General features: G+C 37.1%; 6 protein-coding genes across 6 annotated transcripts; all 6 read left to right on the top strand.

The window, feature by feature from the left end:
* Nucleotides 1–2,624: 2,624 nt before the first annotated feature.
* Nucleotides 2,625–6,165, top strand: LOC135943931 (nose resistant to fluoxetine protein 6-like). Its single transcript, XM_065490601.1, has 12 exons — nt 2,625–2,768; nt 3,111–3,400; nt 3,458–3,672; nt 3,725–3,798; nt 3,859–4,040; nt 4,115–4,275; nt 4,330–4,501; nt 4,559–4,752; nt 4,805–5,121; nt 5,182–5,324; nt 5,382–5,490; nt 5,557–6,165. Coding segments are annotated over exons 1-12 (2,271 nt in total). The 5' UTR covers nt 2,625–2,767; the 3' UTR covers nt 5,970–6,165.
* Nucleotides 6,166–6,704: 539 nt separating this feature from the next.
* LOC135943930 (nose resistant to fluoxetine protein 6-like) lies at nt 6,705–9,951 on the top strand. The gene is made up of 12 exons (XM_065490600.1): nt 6,705–6,867; nt 7,172–7,461; nt 7,532–7,746; nt 7,801–7,874; nt 7,929–8,128; nt 8,189–8,349; nt 8,407–8,578; nt 8,645–8,838; nt 8,900–9,216; nt 9,274–9,416; nt 9,472–9,580; nt 9,647–9,951. Exons 1-12 carry the CDS (start codon nt 6,723–6,725, stop codon nt 9,793–9,795), a joined length of 2,169 nt encoding a protein of 722 aa, XP_065346672.1. The 5' UTR covers nt 6,705–6,722; the 3' UTR covers nt 9,796–9,951.
* A 1,243-nt stretch (nt 9,952–11,194) lies between these two features.
* On the top strand, nt 11,195–14,600 carry LOC135944171 (nose resistant to fluoxetine protein 6-like). The gene is made up of 11 exons (XM_065490959.1): nt 11,195–11,364; nt 11,447–11,685; nt 11,741–11,949; nt 12,003–12,082; nt 12,136–12,338; nt 12,392–12,552; nt 12,601–12,763; nt 12,821–13,017; nt 13,443–13,759; nt 13,863–14,005; nt 14,069–14,600. Exons 1-11 carry the CDS (start codon nt 11,229–11,231, stop codon nt 14,186–14,188), a joined length of 1,968 nt encoding a protein of 655 aa, XP_065347031.1. The 5' UTR covers nt 11,195–11,228; the 3' UTR covers nt 14,189–14,600.
* A 249-nt stretch (nt 14,601–14,849) lies between these two features.
* Nucleotides 14,850–18,199, top strand: LOC135942977 (nose resistant to fluoxetine protein 6-like). The gene is made up of 12 exons (XM_065489348.1): nt 14,850–15,024; nt 15,089–15,318; nt 15,375–15,604; nt 15,655–15,734; nt 15,792–15,988; nt 16,045–16,205; nt 16,384–16,546; nt 16,755–16,948; nt 17,290–17,606; nt 17,660–17,802; nt 17,866–17,989; nt 18,039–18,199. The coding sequence occupies exons 1-12, from the start codon at nt 14,886–14,888 to the stop codon at nt 18,083–18,085; spliced, it is 2,025 nt and encodes a 674-aa protein (XP_065345420.1). The 5' UTR covers nt 14,850–14,885; the 3' UTR covers nt 18,086–18,199.
* A 64-nt stretch (nt 18,200–18,263) lies between these two features.
* Nucleotides 18,264–21,703, top strand: LOC135942645 (nose resistant to fluoxetine protein 6-like). Its single transcript, XM_065488893.1, has 12 exons — nt 18,264–18,556; nt 18,610–18,842; nt 18,897–19,123; nt 19,184–19,263; nt 19,319–19,521; nt 19,584–19,744; nt 19,836–19,998; nt 20,142–20,338; nt 20,776–21,092; nt 21,182–21,324; nt 21,373–21,493; nt 21,551–21,703. Exons 1-12 carry the CDS (start codon nt 18,415–18,417, stop codon nt 21,595–21,597), a joined length of 2,034 nt encoding a protein of 677 aa, XP_065344965.1. The 5' UTR covers nt 18,264–18,414; the 3' UTR covers nt 21,598–21,703.
* A 1,116-nt stretch (nt 21,704–22,819) lies between these two features.
* On the top strand, nt 22,820–25,592 carry LOC135942794 (nose resistant to fluoxetine protein 6-like). The gene is made up of 12 exons (XM_065489102.1): nt 22,820–23,003; nt 23,064–23,308; nt 23,373–23,596; nt 23,652–23,731; nt 23,794–23,993; nt 24,051–24,211; nt 24,265–24,427; nt 24,480–24,673; nt 24,728–25,041; nt 25,100–25,242; nt 25,302–25,410; nt 25,471–25,592. The coding sequence occupies exons 1-12, from the start codon at nt 22,880–22,882 to the stop codon at nt 25,506–25,508; spliced, it is 1,995 nt and encodes a 664-aa protein (XP_065345174.1). The 5' UTR covers nt 22,820–22,879; the 3' UTR covers nt 25,509–25,592.
* The last annotated feature ends 1,595 nt before the right edge of the window (nt 25,593–27,187 follow it).

Below are 27,187 nucleotides of genomic sequence, written 5' to 3'. Positions count from 1 at the left end.
TGCGGCTCGTTTACTGTGGGAAATTACAAAATTAATGGGATCATAATTCAATTGGTGATTACAAGCCAGACAAGGTTACCTAACAATACAAATCAAAATCACGTGTACTCCAGAAGCTGCTAGATGAATATTGCATTTAAATTAAATGTATAACATTTCGTGCAGTAGCAATATTCGCAATTTGTCTTTGAGTATTTAAGGGTTTTTTTCTCTTAATCATAAAATCATAAAACTGATAAATACAATCTATCGAAAAAAATCAGCAATTCAAACAGTTAGAGATAAAAATGAGGCATTCCCCTAAGTAAATTACGCCGTGACAGTTTGGGAAAACTTTTATAACATCCTTCGGAAACTCAATTTTGGGTGCAGGCTTTTCCACTGGCAGCAGAAAGCCTTTTTCATTGTTGCGGTCGCTGCGGTTCCACAAAGACAAATTTAAGCATGAAAAATGACTGTTTTTGTGAGTCGCCAGTGAGAAACTTGCAGCGTCATTTTTCGCAACATAAAACGCTCGTTTCCACGGATCATTTTTCCAGCGCGGCGTTGACAGGCAAAAATTATTTTCAGTAATCGAAATAAATGCTGAGCTTGTTTACGAGTCTGCGCGGGATGGAAAGGAGCTAGGAGTTCTTTTTATCCAGCCTGCGTGCTTTTTACGAGAGGGGCTGCTCATATTTAAGAAAATAAAACAGAAGAGCTGATGCGTTATTCCTTTTCTTGGGCAAAATGGGAACATGTACTTAATCTGGCGATGCATGGAGATGCGGAAAGGGCGTTAACATAAAATACACGATGCCTTGCTGGTAAGGCAGTAAATATGTATATATAGAAAAGAATGTATAGACCGAACTCTATTTTATGTGCGAAAGCAAGCTTGCCCACGAGGCAGCGAAATAAAGAGACTCCTGTTCCCGCGGGAGGTGTGCGTTCAGGTGTGTGGTTTTTGAGCTTTTTCTGCTCTATTCGCGCCTGTAAGTTGAGATAAATATTCATCACTGGGGTGCAATTCAGAGGTGCAAAAGCTACTGCGTGTGGTAAGTCAGCGAGAATGCATTATTTTGCCATGAAAAGCTTGCAGCCTTTTACCTCGCAAGCAACTTTCTGATTCGAATTCGAACGCTTGGGAATAGCAAAATCATTCGTGAGTTCGTGTTCGAGTCGCGTGCTACTTCTTGGTGCAGAAGAAAACATTATTATTGCAGCTGCAAGATGAGAGGAAATAAGGTTTCACGCTGTTTATTTGCCAACATTCAACGCCTGACAACAACAACAACAACAGCAAGCGACAACAAAAGAAATGAGAAAGGCAACCAAGTGTGATTTGATCCCAAGTGAAATGTTAAATTGAAAAGGTTTCCTAGTTGCTCTGCAGCAGGAGTAATAAAATTCACTTCATCCCGCTATTTCTCTGCGCACCACAGTACTGAGAAGGGTTTCTCTTGCTAACTAAGCATGAATAAAATACAGCAGACCACACGCACCGTTTTGTATTTCACCAGAAGTTTTACGGCAGGGCGAGAAAATAAGATTACAGTAAAATGTCGAGAAATTTATCTTATTTTTTATAAATATATTTAAAGAACCCGCGCACGAATGGAATTTGTCCAGAAGCCTTCATCGGTGGGCTAAAATTTTGAAATTATGGCAATCAAGCTCTAATCAAAGTAGGATAATGAGTAAAAACTAAAATATTCACTTCAGAGATTAAGAAAATTAAGCAATTCTTAAATTCTGCTCTTGACTTTTGCTCTTTTTGGGAAATGCACATGGGGCTCTTTCTAATTATGCAGACAAATGAAGTTGTTTGGGACAGGACTTGCGTTTGGGCACTCGGCCAAAAGTGAAGCATCTCCAGCAGCAGCACTTTTGTTAAATGCGCGGAACAAATGATGGAGACGGACCGTGCGACGCCAACATCAGCGTTGCGCGTATTTGCGTCGGCCGACACACCAGCAAATTCCGCACCATTAGGTCTCCGACCAGATCGAGTAGCCGCGTCTCGGCCAGGAAATGACGTCGGCGTCTTTTGATTTCCGGCAAATATCGTTTCACCATCTTTTGGCGGCGCGGAAGCGCCAGATCGCCTGGCATTCCGGCGTAAGATAAATAACGGAGATAGTAACGTGCACCAAAAGTTCTCTTTTCTCTCTGCGTCACTGCAACGGTGAAATTGATTTTCCTTGACTAAAGGTTGCAGTTTACAGAATTTATCGCCAAACTTGTGAACCATTTTTCGTTAGTATAATGCTCGTAAATTTTTTGTTTGGGGAAAAAACAAAAATAGCAAGAAGCGCAAGAGTGCTTTATTTTATTGAACGATTTCTTTTATTATAGTTCAAATGTTTTGTGATATAGTTACTTGAAGAATTTTAATCAAAATTTCCATTGGTATTAGTTGTTGCAATATGTGATTACAAATTTTAGAGGTTTTTTATTTCATTTGCATGGATTGTATTTATTTACTTTCATCTAGAACTCAAGAGGCATAGAGCGTGAGACAGCACCAGCTTATCTCTTAGTATTGGCCTTGTTATCTATCACAAATCGATTACCAAAACCGCTGCAGCCCATTTATGGAGCAAGTGCATGAGCTACATTTTGGCACTTGCCGCGAATGAAGATGGAGCGCAGGAGTGTCTTAGTTTTTTGCCTCTTTGCAGTTTTAGCTTTTAAGATAGCAAACGGTGCACCGTCTTTGCAATGCACCGCAGACATCACAGCTTACAAAGCAGGCCTCCTTACAGTCACACCTTGGGCGCTCAAAAGTAATTTGTGTTTATACAGTATTATATTGATTTTGCATTTATGCTTATTTGACTTTTAAAAAGCTACACCTTCATCCCTTAATAAATTTATCATGATGATGTGAAAAAGCAAAAGTATTAAATATTTTAATAATATATTTATTATCTCACTAAATATGCTGATTTGATTTATTTGATAAAATCATTATCAAAACAAAATGTTTGTTTAATCTTGCCTCAAGGATTGTTTACAAACCTTGATTGTGGGAATCCACAAAAAAAACTATCCAACAAAATCGATGTTTAACGAATAGCAATTTATTTGATCCATTAATTTTTATTATTAATTCTTTCTTCTTTCAGTGCTGGACTCGTCATCGAAGTTGCCACCTGACAGTCTCCTTCAAGGTTCCTTCCTGTTTCAGTTTGGCAACTTTGATGAGTGTTTATCTGTAAATGGGCCTGTAAACAGCGAAAATAAACCCAGGTTTACCGGAAAATATTGTCGAGTGCAACTTGGGTTTTCTACCAAAGATGAGACTGACGAAAAGTCTAAAATGATTTTCGCCAAAATGAAACTCGCGTACGATAAAATTACCAAAGGCAATAACTACAGGGACTTCAATGGATTCAAAAACATCCTAGTTCCACAAGTAAATATAAGTCATATAAATTTGAATTAAGGTTTTAATACAAATACGAATTTTCAGAGCGGATTGATTCCCAACACAACGATTCCGGCACAGTGGGCCGTTTGCGCTCCGTCGTCCTGCAATGCCGAAGGTGTCAAACAAGTAGCAGATTTCAACCTGAAGCAGTTTTTTTCAGTTCTCGGTCTGAATATTGATACAGCTGTAATTGAAAACTCTTGCCATTATGAGGATGATGGTAAACAAGATTTAGATACAGGATCCTGGGCGTTCATGTAATTTTAGATTAACTTTCTGTGTTTTGTTAATCATTCTTGATATTTTTAGTATCCTCATTCTTGCCTTGACTGTATTTATGGCATATGCGACAATTTGCGACTACATTTGGCCTGAAGGACAAGGTATTGAAAATTATAAAATATTCCTCAGGGGGGTAAAGACACTAAATTTTATGTTATTAGATTTACACGTAGTCGTGCAATCTTTTTCTTTGAGAACCAATTTGCGCAACTTGTTCACGCTGCCAAAAACTGTTGTTCCTGGACAACTGGCTTGCCTGCATGGAATAAGGGTTGTCAGTACGTGGTGGATTATTCTTCTTCATTGCTACATGATCAATTCCTTCCTCCCACACATCAACGCTGTGATGGCCTTTGATAAGGCAATTAACATTGCAAGGTGTCTGTGTTGCATCGTATTAAATTAATTATTTTGTAGTATTCGCATATGTGGTCGATGGCCCCAATTTACAGTGGAGCGTTGGGTGTGGACACGTTTTTCTTCATGAGTGGTTTGCTAACCGTTTACGTTATTTTGTTGGATCAGAAGAAAGGTCGCTCATTTAATGTTTTCAAATACATTTTGTTCAGATATCTGAGGTAAAATTAATTGCTTGGTAACATCATTAATTTAAAATGCAAATATCAAACCAGAATCACTCTTCCGCTGGCGATGGTAGTGTTCTACCTGTCAACCTTGCACAGGCGAGTGGGAGCGACTCCCACGTGGGACTTGTTCATTGAACCAGCGACCCAAAATTGCGCAGATTATTGGTGGGTTACGCTTCTTTATTTCACCAATTTTTTCAACACGATTGAGACTACGGTAAAACAAATTCATTGAATCATACATTAGATCATAAAGATAAATTATTTTCATTAGTGCGTCAGCCAAGGTTGGTATTTGATGGTAGACATGCAGCTGGCCGTGCTGGCGCCAATTGTTATTTTCCCATTACTAAAATGGCCAAAAATTGGTCTTGGACTGATTGGAGTGCTCACTTTGGGCTCCATGGCCGTGTCGTTTGGGCTCACATATGTCTATAACTTGCAGTGGACTATGTCAATAGTAATACAGTAAGCAATAAAATTTCTCTTTGAACAAAAAATTAATAATATTTCCTTACAGAAATGAAGCTACTGGAAATTTTTTTGAACTCATCTATGGTAACCCTGCAGCCCGAGCAGTACCTTATTTGTGTGGAATGGCATTGGCTTACGTACTCGCGAATAAAATTACGTACAAGTTGCCGAAATGGGGCGTGGTGCTCGAGTGGATTCTCAACTCGGCAGGATGCTTGGCCATCATCTATACCATCCTCATCATTTACGACAGAAATTTCGTCTATGACAATCTTGACGCTGCTTTTTATTCTGCGCTTCATCGACTTGGTTGGGCAAGTGGGTTAAGCTGGGTGGTTTGGGCATGTGTCAATGGATACGGGGGTAAATCAATTAATTGAATTGTCTAACGAAGGCTATTTTCATTGTTATTTTTCTTTTTAGGTCCCGTTAACTCCATTCTTTCGTGGAAATATTTCATACCTCTAAGCAAACTCAGTTTTTGTGCTTATTTGGTGCATATGGACCTGATGAATTACCACGTGGCACTGATGAGGACCAATACTTACTTCTCCAACTTTGAGATAGTAAAATATTTTTTTCAATATTAAAAGTTCAAGAAATAATATCATTTTTCTATTTAGATATTCGAATTTTTCGGAAATTTAATAATGATGATCCCTCTAACTCTTTGGCTTTACCTGGCCGTGGACGCTCCTTGCCAGTCGATTATTAGGGCTGCATTTGGAAAAAGTGAGATATACAGACTTAATTTAGTATATTTTTTCCTTGAACGCAAATTTCATTTACTTTTAATAGCAAATCGATTCGTCGCACCCACCGTGAAAGGTGACCAAAACAACAACAAAAAAGAAGAAAAAGTTGAAAAGGTTAAAGAGGACAATGATGAAGCAGAGCCAACCGGAGAAAAGAAAGCCGAAGAATTACAAGAAATCGTGCACAAAGACAGTGATGAAGCAGGTCCAACTGAAGAAAATAAAGCAGAAGAATTACAAGAGATTGATCGAGAGGACAATGATGAAACAGAGGCAATCGAAGAAAAAAATGAAGAAGAATTACAGGATATCATGCACGGGGACAGTGATGAAGCAAGTCCAACTGAAGAAGAGAAAGCAGAAGAATTGAAAGAAATTGATCGAGAGGACAATGATGAAACAGACATAATCGATGAAGAAAATGACGAAGAATTACACGAAATTAAAAGCCATTAAATGCTTTGTACTTCATTGTGTGCTCGTGATTGATATTAAAGATGAGATATTTACTAAGCCAAAAATTTGGTTTTTGGGGAATAGCGAGTATGTAGTGGGATGACGTGGTGATGAAATGATGAAGACCGATGAAATTAGATGAAGAATTTTCTTGATAAAGTCGTTTACAGTTGTAATCCGATCGGACACAAATCAAATACCAGAACTGAAATTGTTTTACAATAATAAGTAAGAATAAACATCAAATAAATTCTTTTGCTGGACTCACCCCTTTGAATCGGGTTCTGTGTGATATTAAACGACCCACGTCAGCACCGAGTGGCTGACGGTCGAAAACTGAATTCTTATTTTAAAATCATCTTTCTGCTGTTAAACCATAGTTCAAAATTACAATAATTCAAACTGCCGACAATCGTTGGCTCCAAACAAAAAGGAGGACCGCGCTCCTGTACCGCTACAAGTATATTCTGGAAAAATTGGGGTTTGAAATGCTTTGTAGAGACTTATTTTTAATTGATTTTGTAATGTTCAAATGGCAAATACATTCTAAGATTTGTTACAATTCAAAGAAATAAAAATCAGGAGACGAGTAAGATGTCCACCAAAGATTTATCTTTTATCTTCAAGTTTAATGTAAAATACCATGAGTCATACATGCTGCTTATCTCTGACTATTGCCTTCTTATCAGCATCAAATCGATTACCTAAACCAGGTGTTTGAGTTCCATTGTGGCATTTGCGGAAAACTGAAAGATGAATCACAGGAGAGCGTCGGTTTTTTGTCTCTTTGCAGTTTTAGCGTTCAACTCGGTAAACGGAGCACCGTCTTTGCAATGCACCGCAGATATCACAGCTTACCAACTTGGACTCCTCAGCAGCACACCATGGGCGCTTAAAAGTAATTATTTTTGTCACTAAAATTGTCTTTTGGCTCAAATTTAAAAAAAAAATAAATCGCAAATAATGCCTTTTCATGATATAAAAATTACATTTTAGGTACAAATATTAACTTTGAAATTATCTGCGTTTTGATTGCTTCAAATTTATACACAATATTGATAAAAAAATGCTGCATTACAAATATTTGCTTAAAAGTGTTTAAAAACTATAGTGATTGAAGGCGAATCAAACCAATAGTAAAACTTTAAATCTAAAATAATTTAAATTTTTCTCTTTTAGACTTTTCACTGTTTTTTTTTCAGTGCTGGACTCGTCATCTAAGTTGCCACCTGACGGTCTCCTTCAAGGTTCCTTCCTGTTTCAGTTTGGCAACTTTGACGAGTGTCTTTCTGTAAATGGACCGGTAAACAGCGACAATAAACCCAGGTTCACTGGAAAATACTGTCGGGCGCAACTTGGTTTTACGATTCGTGATGATGCGGATGCGAGGTCTCGCCTTGTTTTCGCCCAAATGAAACTGGCGCACGACAAAATCACCAAAGGCATCAGCTACAAAGACTCCAATGGTTTCATTAACGCCGTATCTCCACAAGTAAATTTATAGTGCTCCTTATGATATAAAATGAAAGTTTAGTTTTAATATGAAAAATTCAAATTTTTAGAGTGGTTTGATTCCCAACGTGGCGATTCCTGCTCAGTGGGCCGTTTGCGCTCCGTCGTCCTGCAATGTCGAAGGTGTCAAACAAGTAGCAGATTTCAACCTGAAGCAGTTTTTTTCTGTCCTTAATCTGGCTATTGACACTACTGTCATTGAAAACTCTTGCCATTATGAGGATGACGGCAAACAAGACCTGGACACGGGCTCTTGGGCTTTCATGTAATTTGAGATTTTTATGTGATATTTATATGCTATTTAATGCAACTGTTTTAGCATCATTTTTCTCGTGTTGACAATCATTATGGCATATGCTACGATTTGTGACTACTTTTGGCCTAAAGGACAAGGTAGATAACTTTTCTAAGGAAGATTAAGAAATATTTAATATATTCATGTGCTAGATTTACACATTGCTGTGCAGTCATTTTCTTTGAGAACCAATTTGCGCAACTTGTTCACGCTGCCAAAATCTGTTGCGCCTGGCCAACTGGCTTGCCTGCATGGAATAAGGGTTGTCAGTACGTGGTGGATTATTCTTCTTCATTGTTACATGATTAACGCTTACCTCCCGCACATCAACGCTGTGATGGCATTTGATAAGGTAGTTTAAGATTCACTACCTTTGTGTTACATTTGAATATCTAATTAAATATTTCCCTAGTATCTTCACGAGTGGTCGATGGCACCTATTTATAGCGGAGCGTTGGGAGTGGATACGTTTTTCTTCTTGAGTGGTTTGCTAACCGTTTACGTTGTTTTGTTGGATAAGAAGAAAGGTCGCTCATTTAATGTTTTCAAATACATTTTGTTCAGATACCTTAGGTAAAACTATTTGCTTGGTAACACCTTGACTAAATTTAAATTCAAATATTAAACCAGAATCACTCTTCCGCTGGCAATGGTAGTGTTCTACCTGTCAACCCTGCACAGGCGAATGGGAGCTACTCCCATGTGGGACTTGTTTATAGAAACTCAAACACAAAGGTGCTCTAACTACTGGTGGGTCACTCTTCTATACTTCACCAACTTTTACAAACCTATTGAGACTACGGTAAGAAATTAATGCCACACCTCTCGATTCACTCCAATTGAATAATAAATACATTCTATTTTAAAGTGCGTTGGACAAGCTTGGTACTTGATGGTAGATATGCAGCTGGCCGTGTTGGCACCGATCGTTATTTACCCTTTACTCATATGGCCAAAAATTGGTCTTGGTCTCATCGGAGTCCTCACTTTGGGTTCTATGGCCGTGTCTTTCGGGCTCACATATGTCTATAGCCTACCGTGGACATTGTCTTTCACGGTGGTGTAAGCAAATTTAATTTTTTTAATAAAACTAATAAAGTAGCATAATTGCTTTCCTCAATAGGCAAGAGTCTACTGGAAACTTCTATGACCTAATATACAATAACCCGGGCGCCCGAGCAGTGCCTTACTTGTGCGGAATGGCCCTGGCTTATGTACTAGCAAATAAAATTACATTCAAGTTGCCGAAATGGGGTGTGGTGCTTGAGTGGATTCTAAACTCGGCAGGTTGCTTGGCTATCATCTACACCATCCTCATCATTTACGACAGGAACTTTGTATATGATAATCTTGACGCTGCTTTCTACTCTGCACTTCATAGACTTGGTTGGTCGGTTGGATTAAGCTGGGTGGTTTGGGCTTGCGTTAATGGATATGGCGGTAAAGCAGTGAAAACATTGAATAATTGTCTCGATATTAGCACATTTTATTTTTCAGGTCCAGTGAACTCGATTCTTTCGTGGAAATATTTTTTACCTTTGAGCAAACTCAGTTTTTGTGCTTACTTGGTGCATATGGACCTTATGTATTACCACGTGGCGCTGATTAGAACCAACACTTACTTTTCAAACTTTGAGATAGTATTTAATTATAAAAATAAATTTACTAACATAATTAAATCATTTTCTAATCTAGGTCTTTGAGTTTTTGGGAAATTTGATAATGATGATCCCTTTGACTTTCTGGCTTTACCTGGCCGTAGACGCTCCTTGTCAGTCGATTATTAGGGCTGCTTTTGGAAAACGTGAGATAGATACTACTTTTATTGATAAGTTTTTCTTAAAACCTTATATTAATTGATTTTGAATAGCAAATCGATTCGTCGCTCCCATCGTGAAAGGTGACCAAAATAACAACGATCAAGAAGAGAAAGATGAAAAAGTGAAAGAGAACAATCATGAAGCAGAACCTGTTGAAGAAAAGAAAGCTGAAGAATTAGAAGAAATTAAGAGCAGCTAAATTTATACTTTATTCTTGAAGCTGTGCATCGTGGTTGATATTAAATATGAGATATATGTTTCCTTCAAAATATATTTTGTTATCTTCCTTTTTCTATTTTAGGTTTCTTAAAAGAAATAAAAGCATGCCGAGAAAATCTCTTCATTTGTTCACCGAGAGGCTTGCTTTATCTTTTTCTACCTTGAACCCATTATGGGTCAGTGTGTGGTGAGAGAGAGAGAGAGAGAGAGAGAGAGAGAGAGAGAGAGAGAGAGAGAGAGAGAGAGAGAGAGAGAGAGAGAGAGAGAGAGAGAGAGAGAGAGAGAGAGAGAGAGAGAGAGAGAGAGAGAGAGAGAGAGAGATTGTCTTTGTAATTTATGCAGTGTTTGTAGTAATTTTATAGTTCTGTTCATCGATTTATTCATTTGAGTCAAGTGTTTTTTTATTTTTTTTTATATAAATAATTGCATGGGAGAAATTATTTATGTAAATAATTATTATTAACGAGTCAGTTCTTTGTTTACCTCTGCACATATAAACGTTTAATCTGTCTCTAATCTATTACCAAATCCTCTTCAGCGTGTTTACAAAGTTTTGAGCTGCATTGGGTCACTTGTAGAATACTAAAGATGTAGGAAGGAAGAATTTTCATTTCTTATATTTTCTGTCTTTTAAATCCAGAAAACGGCGCAGCGCCTTTACAGTGCACTGCAGAGACATTAAATTTTACAAAGATCGCGTCACACTCACACTACGTGTGCGCTAATATGTGAAATTTTAAGAAAAAAAATATGTTTTGTATAAAAAACTTAATTTAGCCAATCATTAATAAAAGATATCTCCAACAGAACCAATCATTCGAAAGTTAATTAATCCTTACAATAAGAGGCCATCACTCAACAGTCCAAAATAAGTCAGAGGTTTAAAACCCCCCATTTTTGAGAAGCTAAAGGTTCAAAATTGATCTCTAGGGCTTAGATATCTGATACTATAAAAAGATGAACTAAAAGCTTCGAGAGAGAGAGATATTACTAGTTTGTCTTGATAGCACAAGGGAGATAACGTCTGATTTTGGACAACCATCAATCAAGTTGCCAGCTAATGAGCTATATAAAATATACGTAATATTTATCGCCATTTCCGGATAATATAGGCCTTAGAGGTCCCGTTCATTGAAAGAGCTTTTTCTTTAATCAAAAACAGTTGAATTGGCAATATTGGTATAGCAAACAGGTTTAACAAAAGTAGGCTTACTTCTTAATGAGTCAGTTGTTATCTTCAAGAAGAGTCATTTTAGATACCAAATTGACGCCCGTGCAAAATGCTTACGTATGATATTTACATTGATGAGTGAGACTGATAGCGCGACCGAGATAGTGCTTTGGCGTGCTCGGTGCCTGCTTAATGATTCTGATCGGCACTAAAATCCTCAATGAGTCCGCGCACACAAGACAATGCTAGCATCTCACGGAACCATAATTGTTTTCACATGCTTTTTTATTTCATTTGCTTATTCTGACTGCAATCAGGATATAACTGAATACATCAATGGACTTACATCGGACTCTCCTCAACTATGGGCCTTGCAAAGTACGTTTTTTCCTTAAATTAAATTCGTTTTTAATAATAATATATTTGTGGATGTTCGAATGACTTAATTATTAATTTCAAGTGTTCGACTCATCAACCAAGGCTCCACTCGACGGAATCTATGAAAAATCGTTCGCAGTACAAGTCGGAAATTTTGACCAGTGCGTCGCATTGAAAGGACCAAACGGCCCTGACGACAGTCCCAGATTCACTGGTCAGTACTGCCAATTCACATTTCAAGTCGCGCAATCTCGACGTGCCGAGGTTGACACGAAGAATGTTTTCAGCGCACTGATGTCTCCGTACACCTCAAAAGAAAACGTACGACCTGAATCACTAACACGGAACAAATGTTCAATATTTATGCATTTTGCAGCAGAAAAAAATAGAAATACCATACAACAAATGGGCTGTGTGCGCTCCTTCATCCTGCGACTACGACGGTGTGAAGCGGGTTGCTGACTTCAACATGAGGTTTTTCGCTTCAGCCTTAAATGAAACTCCAGACACTTACTTGGTGGATAACTCTTGCTACCACGTAAATGATGGCACGCGCATCTTGGACGCCGGTTCATGGTCTTTCATGTGAGGGACAAAAATCCTGCTGTTATCCAATTTTTATAAATCTCAATTTACAGAGTATTTGTCTTAGTATTGGCTCTTGTAATACTTGTATCAACAGTTTTAGATGTCCTTGAATTTAACATAAGCAATGAAGGTTGGAATTTTATTATCATATATATGTGCAGTCAATTGAGCTGAACATTACAGTTGTCAAAATAGTGATCGCATCATTCTCCTTGAGTAAAAACATCGCTGCTTTGACGAAACTCCCCACTTCTTCGCAGTCATCAAGCCAATTAAACTGTCTAAATGGAATGCGAGCAATATCCATGCTTTGGATTATTTTAAACCATGCCTACTCGAACGCCCAAGTGCAGCCAATGGACAATTATATTACCTATCCACGAGAGGTTTGAAAAATAAATCAATTGATGAATCCATAAAGTTTAAAGCGAAAAAATAGTTTTCAAAGCAATGGTTTATGGGTCCTATATTAAACGGCTACTTGTCAGTGGACACGTTTTTCTTGCTTGGCGGAGTTTTAACTGCCTACGTGCCGTTGATGGACCACGCTAAGGGAAGAAAGTTCCACTTGATCAAATATTACATTTATCGCTATCTCAGGTATAGTTTTTGTGATTTAAAATTTTCAAACTGATATTAACTTTTTAGAATAACCGTCCCATTCGCAGTTGTCACGTGGTACGTGTCAACCCTGAATTTTTACGTGGGAAATGGTCCTCTCTGGTTTGATACTTTCTACAACACGAGAAAAAATTGCCAGAAAAACTGGTGGGCAGGCCTCCTTTACGTTTCCAACTACTTTGAAGGACACGTAATTTAAAGTTCAAAATTTCTATCAGTGTGATATTGTTAAATTTTTATATTGCAGTGTTTGGGTCACGGTTGGTATTTGTGTGTTGACATGCAGTACGCCTTACTTGCACCCTTGATCATTTACCCACTGATGAGAAAACCAAAGTACGGACTGATTGCTATAGGCGTACTCGCGTTGGCGTCTACAATAGCCAATTTCACGGTGACCTACATCGAAGAGCTTCCCTGGGCCATCATGCTTACAAACATAGAGTAAGACTCAAATCTAAAATAATAATTAGCAGCAATATAAAAACAGAAAAAAAGAAACACACAAAAAAATATGAAATAAATTTTTCCAATCGCTCATCAGCTATGCGTGGATTAATTCAGTAGCCATTAGAGTAATTTTGAAATGAAAATGAGGGACAAAAACAGTCGCTGTTCAGTACTAGAAAGTGTTTTTTAAATTTCAATCGATCCTGAATTAATACCCACAAAGCTGAGCCAATTGATAATTTTAAATTTCATCTAACCAAGAGTTGCATTTCCTGCTTATTGTTTAATTTTAATGTTGAAACGAATTTATCATTTATTTTTTACATATTATTGTAAGTATATGTTTTATTTTTATTTATATGTAGTTAACACCTATGTTGCAGAAGCTAATTAATTATTACTATTCAATTTTCATGCAGCCAAAGACGAGTTGCTTACTATTGGGAGTACATTTACGAAAACTCACCAATGCGTGCGGCTCCTTATCTCCTCGGCATGGCCCTGGGGTACTTGCTGAGCAAAAAGCAGAGCATTCGCCTCCCTAAGTGGTCTGTTGCTCTGGGTTGGTTCCTCAGCATCGGCCTGAACGCGACCGTCGTCTTTCTCATATTCATTCCTTACTCGGTGGACTACGTTTACAACCCTCTCGACGCCGCCTTCTATGGAAGCCTCCACAGATTGGCTTGGGCCCTAACCCTTTCCTGGATTGTTTGGGCTTGCGTTAATGGTTATGGAGGTAACTAATTTATTCATTTTGTGTTCTTGATATGCTCACAAAGTTTAGTTAGTTGACTTGCTCAAACTTCCTCTAAACTAAAGCAAAAAATTATCATTTTTAGGGGTTGCAGACAGAATTTTGTCGTGGAAATATTTCGTGCCGATGAGCAAAATGACTTTTAGTTCCTACCTAGTTCATCTTCCCGTGATTTACGTTTTCATGGCCCTTAGACAAACTCCAACGCATGTCTCCCATTTTGAAATTGTAAGGAGTAAAATAGAAATATAACTTTATATTTATAAAAAAAACGTTTTCGTTATTTTCCAGCTATATTGGTTCAGCGGATTTGTGATGCTCTCTATGCCATTCACATTGCTACTCTATTTGTGGGTTGAATCACCACTGATGACGTTGTTGCGACTCATTTTCAAGAAAAAGAAGGAGTAGTGGATTAAATAAACAATTTTAATTTAGTGAATTCCTAGGAGAAGAACGGGGAATTTATCCGCAGCATTAAAAGCTTGTGTATATAATTTTTAAATTATAATTTTCGCCATTTACGTCTCTTGGCATCATGTATATCAGAGGGCAAAAATATTTTCTCAGAAGAAACTATAAAAACAGCTACCTTTTGGAGCTGTTTAGCTTTCGGCATTTATCAACAACTGAAAAATATAATATTTAATATTATATAATTATGTGTTTATACAGGTTAAGATAATCTTGAAATACACTCTACTCAATTGTTTCTCTTCGTGGATTTTAAATTATTTATTTTGAAAACAAATCATTGTTTATTTTAGGTTAAAAAATGTCAATGTTGAGATTCTGGATGTAAATAAACATGCGGTAATAAATTATTTCAAACTATCAACCATTGCAATTGTATGATTTTTTCCTCTCAAGTGTTGCAACTTGATTAGGTTGAATAATTTAGACCAACATATTCAATTGATAACAATGTTTTCAACTTATACTAAAGCACTTGGTATAGTATTATCGCTAGCAAATAAACACGAACCAAAGAAATCTGAGATAGCTTTAATATTATCAAAGAGTTTATGAATATTTGATAAAAAAAAAATCGCAGCCACCTCTTAAAGATCTGTATTAAACTGACTTGTTGAAATTCAAAGTTAACATTATGAATTTTTGGAGAGGAGTTTTGTTTAGTTTAGTATCAACTTCATTTGTCAATGCGGACTGCAATGCTGACATTGATGAATATTTCAAGGGATTGGATCCAAATAATCCTTCCGACCTGCAGCTGTGGTCTCTTGAAAGTAAGAAAAGTGAATGATTATAAAAGCTATACATGTTTTGTATCCAATATCTATATATTCCAAGTGTTTGATTCATCATCAAAATTCTTTACGGATGGGGTCATGGAACTCGCATTTCGTTACCAACTTGGAAATTTCGACCAATGCGTTGCAATAAATGGACCTCAAGGAACAGACGGAAACCCCAGATTTACGGGCCAGTATTGCTTTTTTGATATTGGATTGCAGCTTCCTTCGAACGACGAAGTTAAAAAGTCTTTCCAACTGCAGCAAAATTTGCAAAGGATTACAAATGTAGAGATTCCCTAATTCCTAAGCGCTGAAATCAAGATCTTTTTGTCCTGGTTTAGATTTACACTGCAAAAGCGACAGCCGAACCCCTAAATATTCCCAGAACGTTTTGGGGCGTGTGTGCACCGTCATCTTGCGGCTTGGACGGTGTTAAGCGAGTTGCCGATTTTAACATGCAGTTTTTCGCAAACCCTTTGGGTTTTGAGGCAAATACGACCGTGGAGAAAAACTCTTGCTATTACGAAAACGATGGATCCATGGTCCTTGACGCAGCGTCCTGGTGTTTCATGTAGCATTTTTTGAAGTTAAATTTATTTTTATGCCCTTAATTTTATATAGAGCATTTTCCTCGTTACTGGTGTGCTTGATATCCGTGTCAACTATATTAGAAATTGTCTTTCCGACGATAGGATCATCAGGTAAATATTTCATCCTATTTAAATCTAAACCTTTTACTTTAATGTACAGAGTTTCAGGATGGAAATCAATTTTTAATGCGTTCTCACTGAAACAAACTCTTATAAATGACTTACTGAAGCTTCCTAAAAAGTCTGGTCATTTGGGATGCTTACACGGCATGAGAACTTTAACCATGATGTGGGTCATCTTATGCCATACCTATTCCATCACTCCAAGTTTTCCAATGCAAAATTTTAAATCGTTTTCAGCTCAGGCAATAAATTTATGTCGTAAAGCAAGGGTTAAAAATCTAAAATAATCAATTTTTAGTTTATGCAGCAATGGTTCATGGCACCAATCCTTAATGGCTACTTAGCAGTTGATACCTTTTTTCTGTTGGGTGGATTGCTGACTGTGTATGTTCCAATGATGGACGTGGCGAAGGGAGGAAAATTCAATGTGCTCAAGTATTACCTCTACAGATATTTAAGGTTATCAAAGTTATAATAATTTAAACACATTATTTCAACTTGAATTTAGATTTAAATTTTATATGTTAATTAAATAGAAGAAAATGTATGCTTGATCATTTATTCAAACCTCAATAACCTTTTCTAAAATTAATTTTAATGTCCACACGATTGACTACCATAAAGTTTAATATTTCAGGATCACCATTCCACTAGCAATGGCTATCTGGTTTGCGTCTTCAGTAAACATTTATATAGGAAAAGGACCATTATGGTTTTTTAATAACCGCTCCGCTTTGAAATATTGCCAGGAAAATTGGTGGCCAAATCTTCTATATATTTCAAATTACTACTTTAGCTATGTAAGTAAAGAAATAACATTTTTTTCAAATTTCCACTCCGCATAAACAGTGTAAATCCTAGTTGTGTGTAAAAACGTAAAATATTGTTTTAATTGTAACATTTCCATTACTTGGGCTGCAATATCCCTTTAAATAACCTTATTAGCGTTTCCCAGCTTTTGCCAAAAATTAAAAACTACACACGCGTTTCTAAAATTCCATTTGCTAGTGCCTGCTGCATTCTTGGTATCTTTGTGTGGACATGCAGCTTGCTCTTCTGGCGCCATTGATTATTTATCCCCTGATTAAGTGGCCAAAATATGGCTTAGTGGCGATTTTCCTTCTGACATTTGGCTCGATTGCTGCGGTTTTTGCTGTTACGTATACAGAGAATTTGCCGTGGACGTCGCAGTTCAACGTCGAGTAAGGATATTAAATTTCATTGACATATTAAGAGAACATCGCAGTTTTAGAACTGTGGAAATTTTTGCGTGGGGCATATTTTCCAAAATATGAAAGTAAAAAGTAACTTTTCTTAAAAAGTCTAAGTAAAGAAAATCAGATTGATAAACTTTAAATTTTTTAAAGTAAAATATTAAGCCTCAAATTAAAAATCAATTTTAGTGAGATATTTAATTTAGTGCCAGCTTTTTACTGAGCATCTGTAGAAAACATTTTTTCATAGTTTTTTATTTTGATTTTTTGCCTCAAGTTTTTGATACCGTGTATTAAGAAACCTGAACAGTGAACTAAAATTAATACAGGGGTGTCGTTGCGGAACGTTACGGGAGAATCATCTATGGAAACACACCAATGAGGGCATCCCCATATTTGATCGGAATGGCCCTTGGGTATGCCCTGAGCAAGAAATTTCACGTGCCCTTGACCCGGTGGGGTGTTTTCCTAGGATGGCTAGTCAGCACGGCTCTTGCACTCTCAGTTGTATTTCTGATTCTTGTACCATACTCGGAGGGCTATGTTCGAAACGCATTAAAATCTGCTTTCTACTCAAGTCTACACAGACCTGCTTGGTCCATCAGTCTTTGCTGGATAATATGGGCTTGTGTCAACGGCTATGGAGGTATAAAAACAAAAAATATATTTCTCGCCTTTTACATATAAACGTGGCTCTAGGAGCTGTTGACAAAATTCTATCGTGGAAATACTTCATCCCGGCAAGCAAATTAACATTCTGTGGTTATTTGATGCACATTTCGGCCTTGAACCTATATTCAAGCCTTCGCAGAACTCCATTCTTCGTCTCACACATAGAAAATGTACACTGATATATTAGCCATTTATTTTATGGACAGTAAATTAATTAAAACATGTTGTTTCAGTGGTACGTGTTTAGCAGTTGTATCTTCCTCACCCTGCCATATACTCTTCTTCTCTACTTGGTGGTAGAAGCACCATCAATGAATTTGATGCGCTTGGCGTTTAAAAAAAGATTGATCAAACCAGGTATTTGGTTCGGAAACTTTCAGAGTTAAAATATATTGAATTGATATAGGACCAACATCGGGCAACACAAATAAAATGCTTGAAAAGAAGTCATAAAAGGAGTTACTCCCACGCAGCTTGAAATAAATTTTCAATTGCAAGATAATTACGTACGTCATGATTTATATTTATCAAATGATGCAATAAATATTTTCCTTTTTTGGCCTTATTGAAGAACTGCGCGCGTCATTGGAAAACCTATCTTATTCGATAACTCTAAAATATTCTCGCCTTTGTGAAGCAAGCTATTAATATGAATCACATAATAACCGAGACTGGACTGTCGTAGCTTGATATCATATATCTTGATTTGATAAAAAAGCGTCTCAATATAATGTCTCCTCTAACTTGGTTCATTGGAGAGTCGTTTGAATTATCACAACAGAATGGGGATTTGGACAGGAATAGTTGTATTTTGCCTGATATTTGCTTCTTACGCTAATGCGGACTGCGATACCGATGTGGACGACTATATCAATGGGTTGAGCGGCGTTGACCCTTCCAAACTTCAATTGTGGTCTCTGGAAAGTACGTCTTCTAATGTAACACTTACTTTCACGTGCAATAATCATGCTCCAAAGTGTTCGATTCATCGACTAAATTCATGACTGACGGCTACATGGAACTTGCATTTCTCTATCAGCTTGCCAATTTTGACCAGTGCGTGGCAATAAATGGGCCAGCCGGGCCAAATGGAGGACCACCGAGATTCACTGGCCAGTACTGTCAGTTCGCCGTAGGACTTCAGCTACCTCCAAATGCTAGTTTTACTAGGAACATTCAATTCCAACAGAATGTGCAAAGGATGACAAATGTAAACTTGTGATTAACACAAAAATGGATGACATTTATTTATGTTTCTGTTTAGTTTCGCACTGGAAGAACAATGACTGAGCCTTTGGTTTTGCCCACGTTGTGGGGAGTGTGCGTGCCTTCGTCTTGTGGCTTGGAAGGCGCCAAGCGCGTTGCCGACTTTAATACGCGGTTCTTTGCAGCATCCTATGGTCTGATAGCAAATACGACAATGTGGGAAGACACTTGTTACCATGAAAATGATGGAACCTATGTGATTGATGCAGCGTCCTGGTGTTTCATGTATAATTTTAAATTTGAAGAAAAAAATTAGGCATAATTTATGAATTCATCCTTTTCTAGAGCATTCGTCGCTATTTTAATCTGTCTGATATGCGTATCTACTCTTTTGGAATTGCGACATCCTACTCATCAATATTCAGGTAGCAAACTGCTCGTGAATTTTGTTAATTTGAATTTTTAAATATGAATTTAAAGGCTGGAAATCTATTTTCAACGCGTTTTCCCTCAAGCAAACCCTGTTCAAGGATTTATTGAGACTTCCCAAGGCCCACGTACCAGGTCAGTTGGGATGCTTGCACGGCATGAGGACCCTGTCAATGATGTGGATTGTCTTGTGTCATACATATTCCATTGCTGGAGGCCTGCCTGTTCAAAATTATGTTTCATATGGAGAGGAGGTAAATATACATATTTGATTTGTTTAGTTGTACCAGAATTCAAATAAATTGCATCTATTTAGTTCTCGCATCAATGGTTCATGGCTCCCATTCTCAATGGCTACATGGCAGTGGACACTTTCTTCCTGCTAAGTGGTCTGCTTACTGTGTATATTCCAATGATGGACTTGGCGAAAGGAAGGAAATTCAACGTGTTTAAATACTACCTCTACAGATACTTGAGGTAATTCAATACTAAATAATATATTATATAAATCGTAATAAGGCCGAGCTTATGGTTTAAAATTAACTAAATTTCTTCTTTAAAACCATAGGATATCTATTCCACTGGCAGTGGCTATCTGGTTTACTTCTACAGTGAGCATATACTCAGGGAAAGGGCCGCTCTGGTTCGTTAGCTTCCGCTACGCTCTAGGCATTTGCCAGGAAAATTGGTGGGCAAATCTTCTCTACATTTCAAATTACTTTTTTGAATATGTAAGCATGAAAATAAATTACAGTTTTCAACTGCAGACAAAACTTTTACAAATAAGTTAATGACAAACATATGAAAGGCAACATTTAAAAAAATAGGTGTAAATTTTCATAACTTGTATAATATATATTTTATATATTTCCAGTGCATGGGGCACACCTGGTATCTATGCGTGGACATGCAGCTTGCTCTTTTGGCCCCATTAATTATTTATCCACTTATGAAGTGGCCCAAAGTTGGGCTAGGTGCAATTTGCATTCTGACGCTGGGCTCAATTGCTGCCATTTTTGCTGTGACCTACACCGAGAATTTGCCATGGACTATGGTGTTCCTTGGAGTGGAGTAATAATCTTTTATTCAAATATTTCAACTCATACTATTTAAGAACAATTCTTTGACTTTATTACTTTAGTTAACAGGAATATAATTTAATTCAGTTTATTATTATTTATTACATTTTTCAAAAGAAAAAATATACATATAAAAATGCGCTATTGGGCATTGAGACATTTTAAAAATAGTTCCTGAATATATAATCATATACAGATACTTAAAAAAGATTGTAATACAAGAAATTTAAGCTCACTATCAAAATATAATCAATAATTGATTGGCTTATATACAGTCCAATTTATATATGATTGAAATTAAAAAAAAAATCAACCGTCGGCAATGATTGTTGCCTGTTTTTAAGTCATAAAATTACAAATAAAACTACATTGCGGTTTTTATCATACATAATTTTTGGTTTTTATGGCTCGCTCATTCAACATTTCCAGAACTGATGTCATTGATCGCTATTGGGACATCATGTATGAAAACACTCCGATGAGGGCGTCCCCATATCTTATTGGAATGGCCCTTGGCTATTTCTTGAGCAAGAAAACTCGCGTGCCTTTGCCAAGGTGGAGTGTTGCCCTCGGATGGCTCGTCAGCACGGCTCTTGCCCTTGCAGTGATATTTCTAATTCTTATACCGTACTCGGAAGGCTTTGTACAAAATGCACTGGAAGCTGCATTCTATTCGAGCCTGCACAAACCTGCATGGGCAATAAGTCTCTCCTGGATAATTTGGGCCTGTGTAAACGGATACGGAGGTAAAAACTAATACCAGAATATAAATATCGTTCCAAAATAATAATATGCTTTAACTTTGATAAAATAAAATAATAATGTGTTGCTTTAGGAATTGTGGATAAAATCCTTTCGTGGAAATATTTCGTCCCAGCAAGCAAACTAACGTTTTGTTGCTATTTGACGCACTTATTAGCAATGAACGTGTACGCGGGACTTCGTAGAACCCCCTACTTTGTGTCGCATTTCGAAAATGTAATATTTACACTGTATTTTTTTATATTTTTAACACAAATTTTTCAGTTGTACCTCTTAGGCTCCTTCATAATATTGACTTTCCCGTACACTATCATACTTTACCTGGTAGTAGAAGCACCATCAATGAATTTAATGCGTTTAGCTTTCAAGAAACAAAAGAGTGCAGGTATGTGCGTCTATAACGTTCATTTTAGGATTTATCAATATTTTTTACTTTTCACAGATCCCGCTACAAGCCGGATTGAGAAAATTCTTGGAAAGAAAGCTTGATAATGGTTTCGGAAGTTCCAGTATCATGCAATCTAATCAACTTGCAATGATTTTAATTGAAAATAAAATACCAGACGTTAAATTAATATCCTCGACCGACTAATTATTTTATATGGAACTTAAAAAAATGTGAGACTCGCTAGTTGTCAATAATTTGCTATTAAACATTATGAAGAAGATAATTTAAATTTAGATGCTGCTATAAATCTTTCGTCTCAAGATCATTTATCTTTTTTATTTAACATGCACTTCAATGTAATCAAATTTTTAAAAATGAAAATCGATTATTTAAATCAATACCATAATGCCTTGCATTGTTAAATTTTTAATTTTAATTCCTTTTACATTAAACAATCAAACAAATTAAACGCTCGTTGCTATTGGGAAGTGGCGGTGAAAATTTTAGTCAAGACAATTCAGAATTTGCCTTCGTCGTGTGGCTTGGAGCTTGGAGAGCACTAAGAGAGTTGCCGACTTTATCACTTTATAGAATTTGTTGCAACTTCTCATGGTCTGAAAGCAAATACGACAATGTGGGAAAACCCTTACGACCCTGAATTAAAATACGCGTTGGCCGAAAACGCTGCGGGTCGGGGGTGGCTGGAGGCGCACGTGCAAACCACTATCCCACCTATCACACGCGCGCATTAAAACTGGTTCACCGCACACTCACGCTTTTTGAAAAAGTTCAGGTGTGAAGTAAAATTATATACAGCTACAGCTTTTATTAGCTCCTAATTTAGTTTTACAAATGAATCGTAAAATTGAGTAAAAAATTAAAGTATACAAGGTTGTAAATTATATTTGATTAAAACTTTTAATATTCTGCAAAACTCTAATGGAGCGTGTTTTTATAACAAAGCATTCAACTTCATGCAATTTATTTTTTCTTAAAGAATAGAGACTTCTCTTGGTCATGGGTCATAGTCAAGCATGACAAGAGGCAAACAATGTCAAAATATCCACGTATATATTCATAAAATATATGTTTTCTGTTTACACGTAACAATTCTTGAGAATTTTAGGGTTTTTCTATTCTTTGATACCACCTCTTTCAGTTTTATCACTTATCGATCGCCAAGGACGACAGCTGGCACATTGGTTCAATCATCTTTAGCCACTTTAACAAAAAAAAACGATAGAGAATGTGAGTCATCTTGATAATGATGCAATCACATAACTTAAAGATTCGCACAGATATATAACTGTGTTGAGTCATCAAGCGTCTCATATTTAAATTAACTCGCGCCCAGCTCATGTGCTCTCAATAGGTGCTAAAATCATGAGCCCAAAAATAATCACTCTGGTGGCTATATTGATTATTAGACACGCAAATGCGGACTGTCAAAAAGACATACAGGACTACATTCAAGGACTTTCAAATTTTCAACTATGGTCTTGGGAAAGTAAGCTAAAAATGATATCAAATTACTATACAGATGTATAATGCAATTTTTTCTATTCAGTGCTCGACTCTTCTGTGAAGTATCCGACTGGAACCATTTTAGAGGGACAGTTTTTGGTCCAGTTGGGAAATTTCGATCAGTGCATCGCTGTCCGAGGGCCAAATGATGACTCAGGAACCCCAAGATTTAAGGGCAAATATTGTCACTTCAATTTTGGTTTTCAGAGTACTGCACAGACTGACATGTTGAATGAAACCATTGTTAATGCCCTTGCGCTTCAAAAGGCTGTCAGCGAATTGACAAATGTGATTCAGATTTAATATTATGTTTCGATAGGGCTCTTTAAACAAAGCGTATTAAATATCGCAGAGAGGCGCCACACGGTCAGCACAAACAATCCAACTGCCCTTCTTGTGGGCCATCTGTGCTCCTTCCTCGTGCACGGATGAAGAGGTTACAGAGGTCGCGAATTTCAACATGGGTGCTTTTTCAAATATTTTTGGGATTGAATCGAACTCATCCATTGCACCTAATTCGTGCTACTACGAGGGAGATGGATCAGAAAAATTTGATGCGCTGACTTGGTGCTTCATGTAAGATTGTGCTCAACCATTCCTGTATAATAATCATAGTTTAATGAAAACTCAGTGGATTCGTGGTAATAGTTGCAAGCTGGATTTGCTTTTCTTCTCTCTACGAACTCTTCATCCCAAACATAGAAAATTCGGGTAAATAAGAGCTAAATTTCAAGCTTAAATTGTTTGATTTTGAGCTTAAATGTGCTTTACAGGCTGGAAAATTTTTGTCAAATCATTTTCGTTGCAAACCAATGTTGGCGATTTAGTGAAATTGCCCTCGAACCCAGCTCCAGGCCAGTTAAGCTGCCTGCATGGCATGCGCGTCATCTCTTTGATGTGGGTCATTTTGGGACATACTTACATGTTTGCAATTTCTTTCCCCGTCATCAATTATGTTTCTGTCCAATTAAAGGTAAGTATTTTTCAAATTGACGTTAAAACCTTTCATTTCACTAATTTAATTTTATAGGCTACTCGCATGTGGAGCATGGCTCCTTTGATGAATGGATACCTGTCAGTTGACACTTTCTTTTTGCTCGGCGGAATTTTAGTCACCTATGTTCCATTGGTGGACCAGTCAAAAGGCAGAAAGTTCAACATTTGGAAATATTACATCTATAGATATTTAAGGTTGTAGATGAAAACAAAAAAATATTTAGAATAATAACAATTTTTTAATTCAGGATTACGCCAGCGCTTGCAGTTGTCACATGGTACCTATCATCACTGCACATTTACATTGGCCAGGGTCCAATGTGGTACATAACGGCTGGTTTTAGTCGAACAATTTGCAGAGAGAACTGGTGGCCAACATTGCTTTATATATCGAATTACGTTTATGACAATGTGAGCATTTTAAATTTTCCTGTTTTTCTTAAAATTTATCTTCCCTGTTAAGTGCTTGGGACAGGCATGGTATTTGAGTGTAGACATGCAACTGGCACTCTTAGCGCCAATTGTGATAATTCCATTATTGAAGTGGCCGAATTATGGACTGGGCTTGATAGCAATATTATCGTGCGCTTGCTTTGGTGCCATGTTTGGAGTTACTTACGTCGAAAGGTTTCCTTGGACCTTCATCATGAAGCCAGGGTATGATTTAACTATTTAAATCAATATTCCTCTGAAAATAATCTTCTCCATCAGAACAGACATAAGCCGCTACATGGACCTCTATTACCGAAACACTCCACTGCGAGCTATGCCATATTTAGTTGGAATGGCGCTTGGCTACATTTTGAGCAAGAAAAGAAATATTAAACTGCCAAAATGGGCTGTGGCTCTTGGATGGTTTTTGAGCACATTAGTGTGTCTGACAATTGTCTATTCAATTTTAATTGTCTACGACTTGGATTACACGTATGAGCCTGTTGCCGCTGCTTTCTATGCCAGTTTGCACAAACTTGGCTGGGCCCTTGGAGTTGGCTGGGTCATTTGGGCCTGCGTTAATGGCTACGGAGGTTGTGTTGCGAATTGTTTGCAAGTCGATTAATAATAAATTCAAATTTTCTCTGATAGGCCCTGTGAATAGCATCCTTTCATGGAAATTCTTCTTGCCGCTAAGCAAATTGAGTTTTGCTTTCTACTTGGTCCACCAAGATATAATTAATTTCCAACGAGGACTGCGACGAACAGCAAACTATATTTCGAATTTTGAAGCGGTTAATATTTTAGACTGCAAGAAAGCACAGAAATTGATATTATTATCTTTGATATATAGTTCTACGATTTCGACGCCTACTTAATTTTGTGCCTGCCTGTGTCCGTTTTACTTTATCTGGCAATAGAGGCACCGATAATGAATTTGCTGAGGAGTATCTTTCGAAAAGGTAGAGTACAACAGCTTAGATTCCGTCTGCTCCAAGATTATTTTAATATTTTCTACCCAGGTTCTCCAGGTCCACCGAAATCGGGAAAGAAGAAATGACGTCGATTTTAAATTTAAAGACGATGCGGTTATTTTTATTTGCAGTTCCGAAATAAAAATAATTGCTATATATTGCTGTGTAAATTGATTTCCATTTCATTTTCTGTTAAATCAATATAAGGTCATTTTAGGTTTTGATAAATTGCCAGTTAAGCCTTAATTGAATTAATATATCAAACCTACAAAGACATTTCGGTAAGCTGTTTGTGAGTGTTTCTTCAATGATTCACTTTGTTTAATTTTGAGAATTATTATAATTATGTTCATGTGTTATCCCCTCTATATGGACTCGATGAAGTAAAAAAATTGATAGATAAAATCGAAAATAATACACACACTCGCGGAGTTAAATTATATTAAGCATATTAATCAATGGTTTTACTGATGTGTGTAGATTTCAAAGCAGGATGGGTGGCCAAAATAAAAAATTTTGAAAATAAGATTGTCTCGCATTTTCTTGTGCTGCTATTTAGCCGCTGTTTTGGCTCCTCATTGTCAGGCCTAACGCAGTAGAACAGTTCTAGCAAAAGAAAATTTAAAATCGCAGAATTAGCTGCAGGAAATTTTGAAGCCACGCCGATCGTTGAAAATTGCCGATTTTATTCATTGTTGAGCCCGCGGGCGGTTAGAAAGAATAGCCAGCGACGGAATCTCACTAATCCCACATTCGCTGTGACGGAAATCCCTTCTTAAAAAAAGAAAAGCTCAAAACTTGATTCTTTTATTTGAAGCTACTTCAAAGAAAGAAAATCTTTATTATGACAATGGGGAAAAATCCGTCCGTCCTTAATGATGAAAATAATGCTATCAAAATCAGCGTATTTTGAGAAAATTCAAGACATGTCAGACTAAAATTCTCAGTTCAATGTCAAAATTGATACATACTTCTGGGGCATAAATTTACAGTTAAATTTTAAATCAGTCAACTCGCTGTATACGTATATCGTAAAAAGAATTGTAAACTACAGTAAGATCCTTCTTCATGCGGGCTTATGTTCCAACAAATAATATGGCGTTTTGATGCGAGCTGCTTTTCCAAATTTGAATAAGCGTGAGTGAATATCGTCGCACTCGACTTCCACTTGAGGAAAGAACAATAATACGTGTTTGATGCTCAAGCAGGGGAAGGTACGGAATTATATTATTTTCGATTGAGTAAGTCGGCAAAAAGCGCGTGGACGCGCGGCGCGCACACACGGCGTATATACAGCGGGAGATGAGAGAGAAAAGAGCAGGAGGAGTAAAGGCTGGGAAAACTGTCAGGTTGCACCGCTGATTTCATTTGTCGTCATGGATACGCGAATATTATCAAAACTTTTGAGCCTGGCAGAGGGAATATGATTTGGTTCGGTATGGCGCCGGCACAACAACAAACTGATGCGCCCGCCGCCGGCGTCGTCATGGTAACTGCGTCCTCACTCATCTCTTTAGATCAAAAAACACGTCATGGTCTTTTAGAGGCTACATTTCCGCAATATCAAGCCCCCCCCCCCCCCGTTTTCTGCTTTTGTCATGGACTTTTGTCCTCAAAATTGAAAATAAACAAAATTAAATACAATTTATAAATCATCATAAATATAAATTAAGTGCAGATGATGCAGACTGAAAATATAATGTGGTAAATATTAAAATCACATTTATTTAATGCTTACTATCTAGTAAAAATTCATTCCCAATTT

This window comes from Cloeon dipterum, chromosome 4 (assembly GCF_949628265.1).
Source record: "Cloeon dipterum chromosome 4, ieCloDipt1.1, whole genome shotgun sequence".
Lineage (NCBI taxonomy): Eukaryota > Metazoa > Arthropoda > Insecta > Ephemeroptera > Baetidae > Cloeon > Cloeon dipterum.
This window is presented reverse-complemented; position numbering and strand designations above follow the sequence as displayed.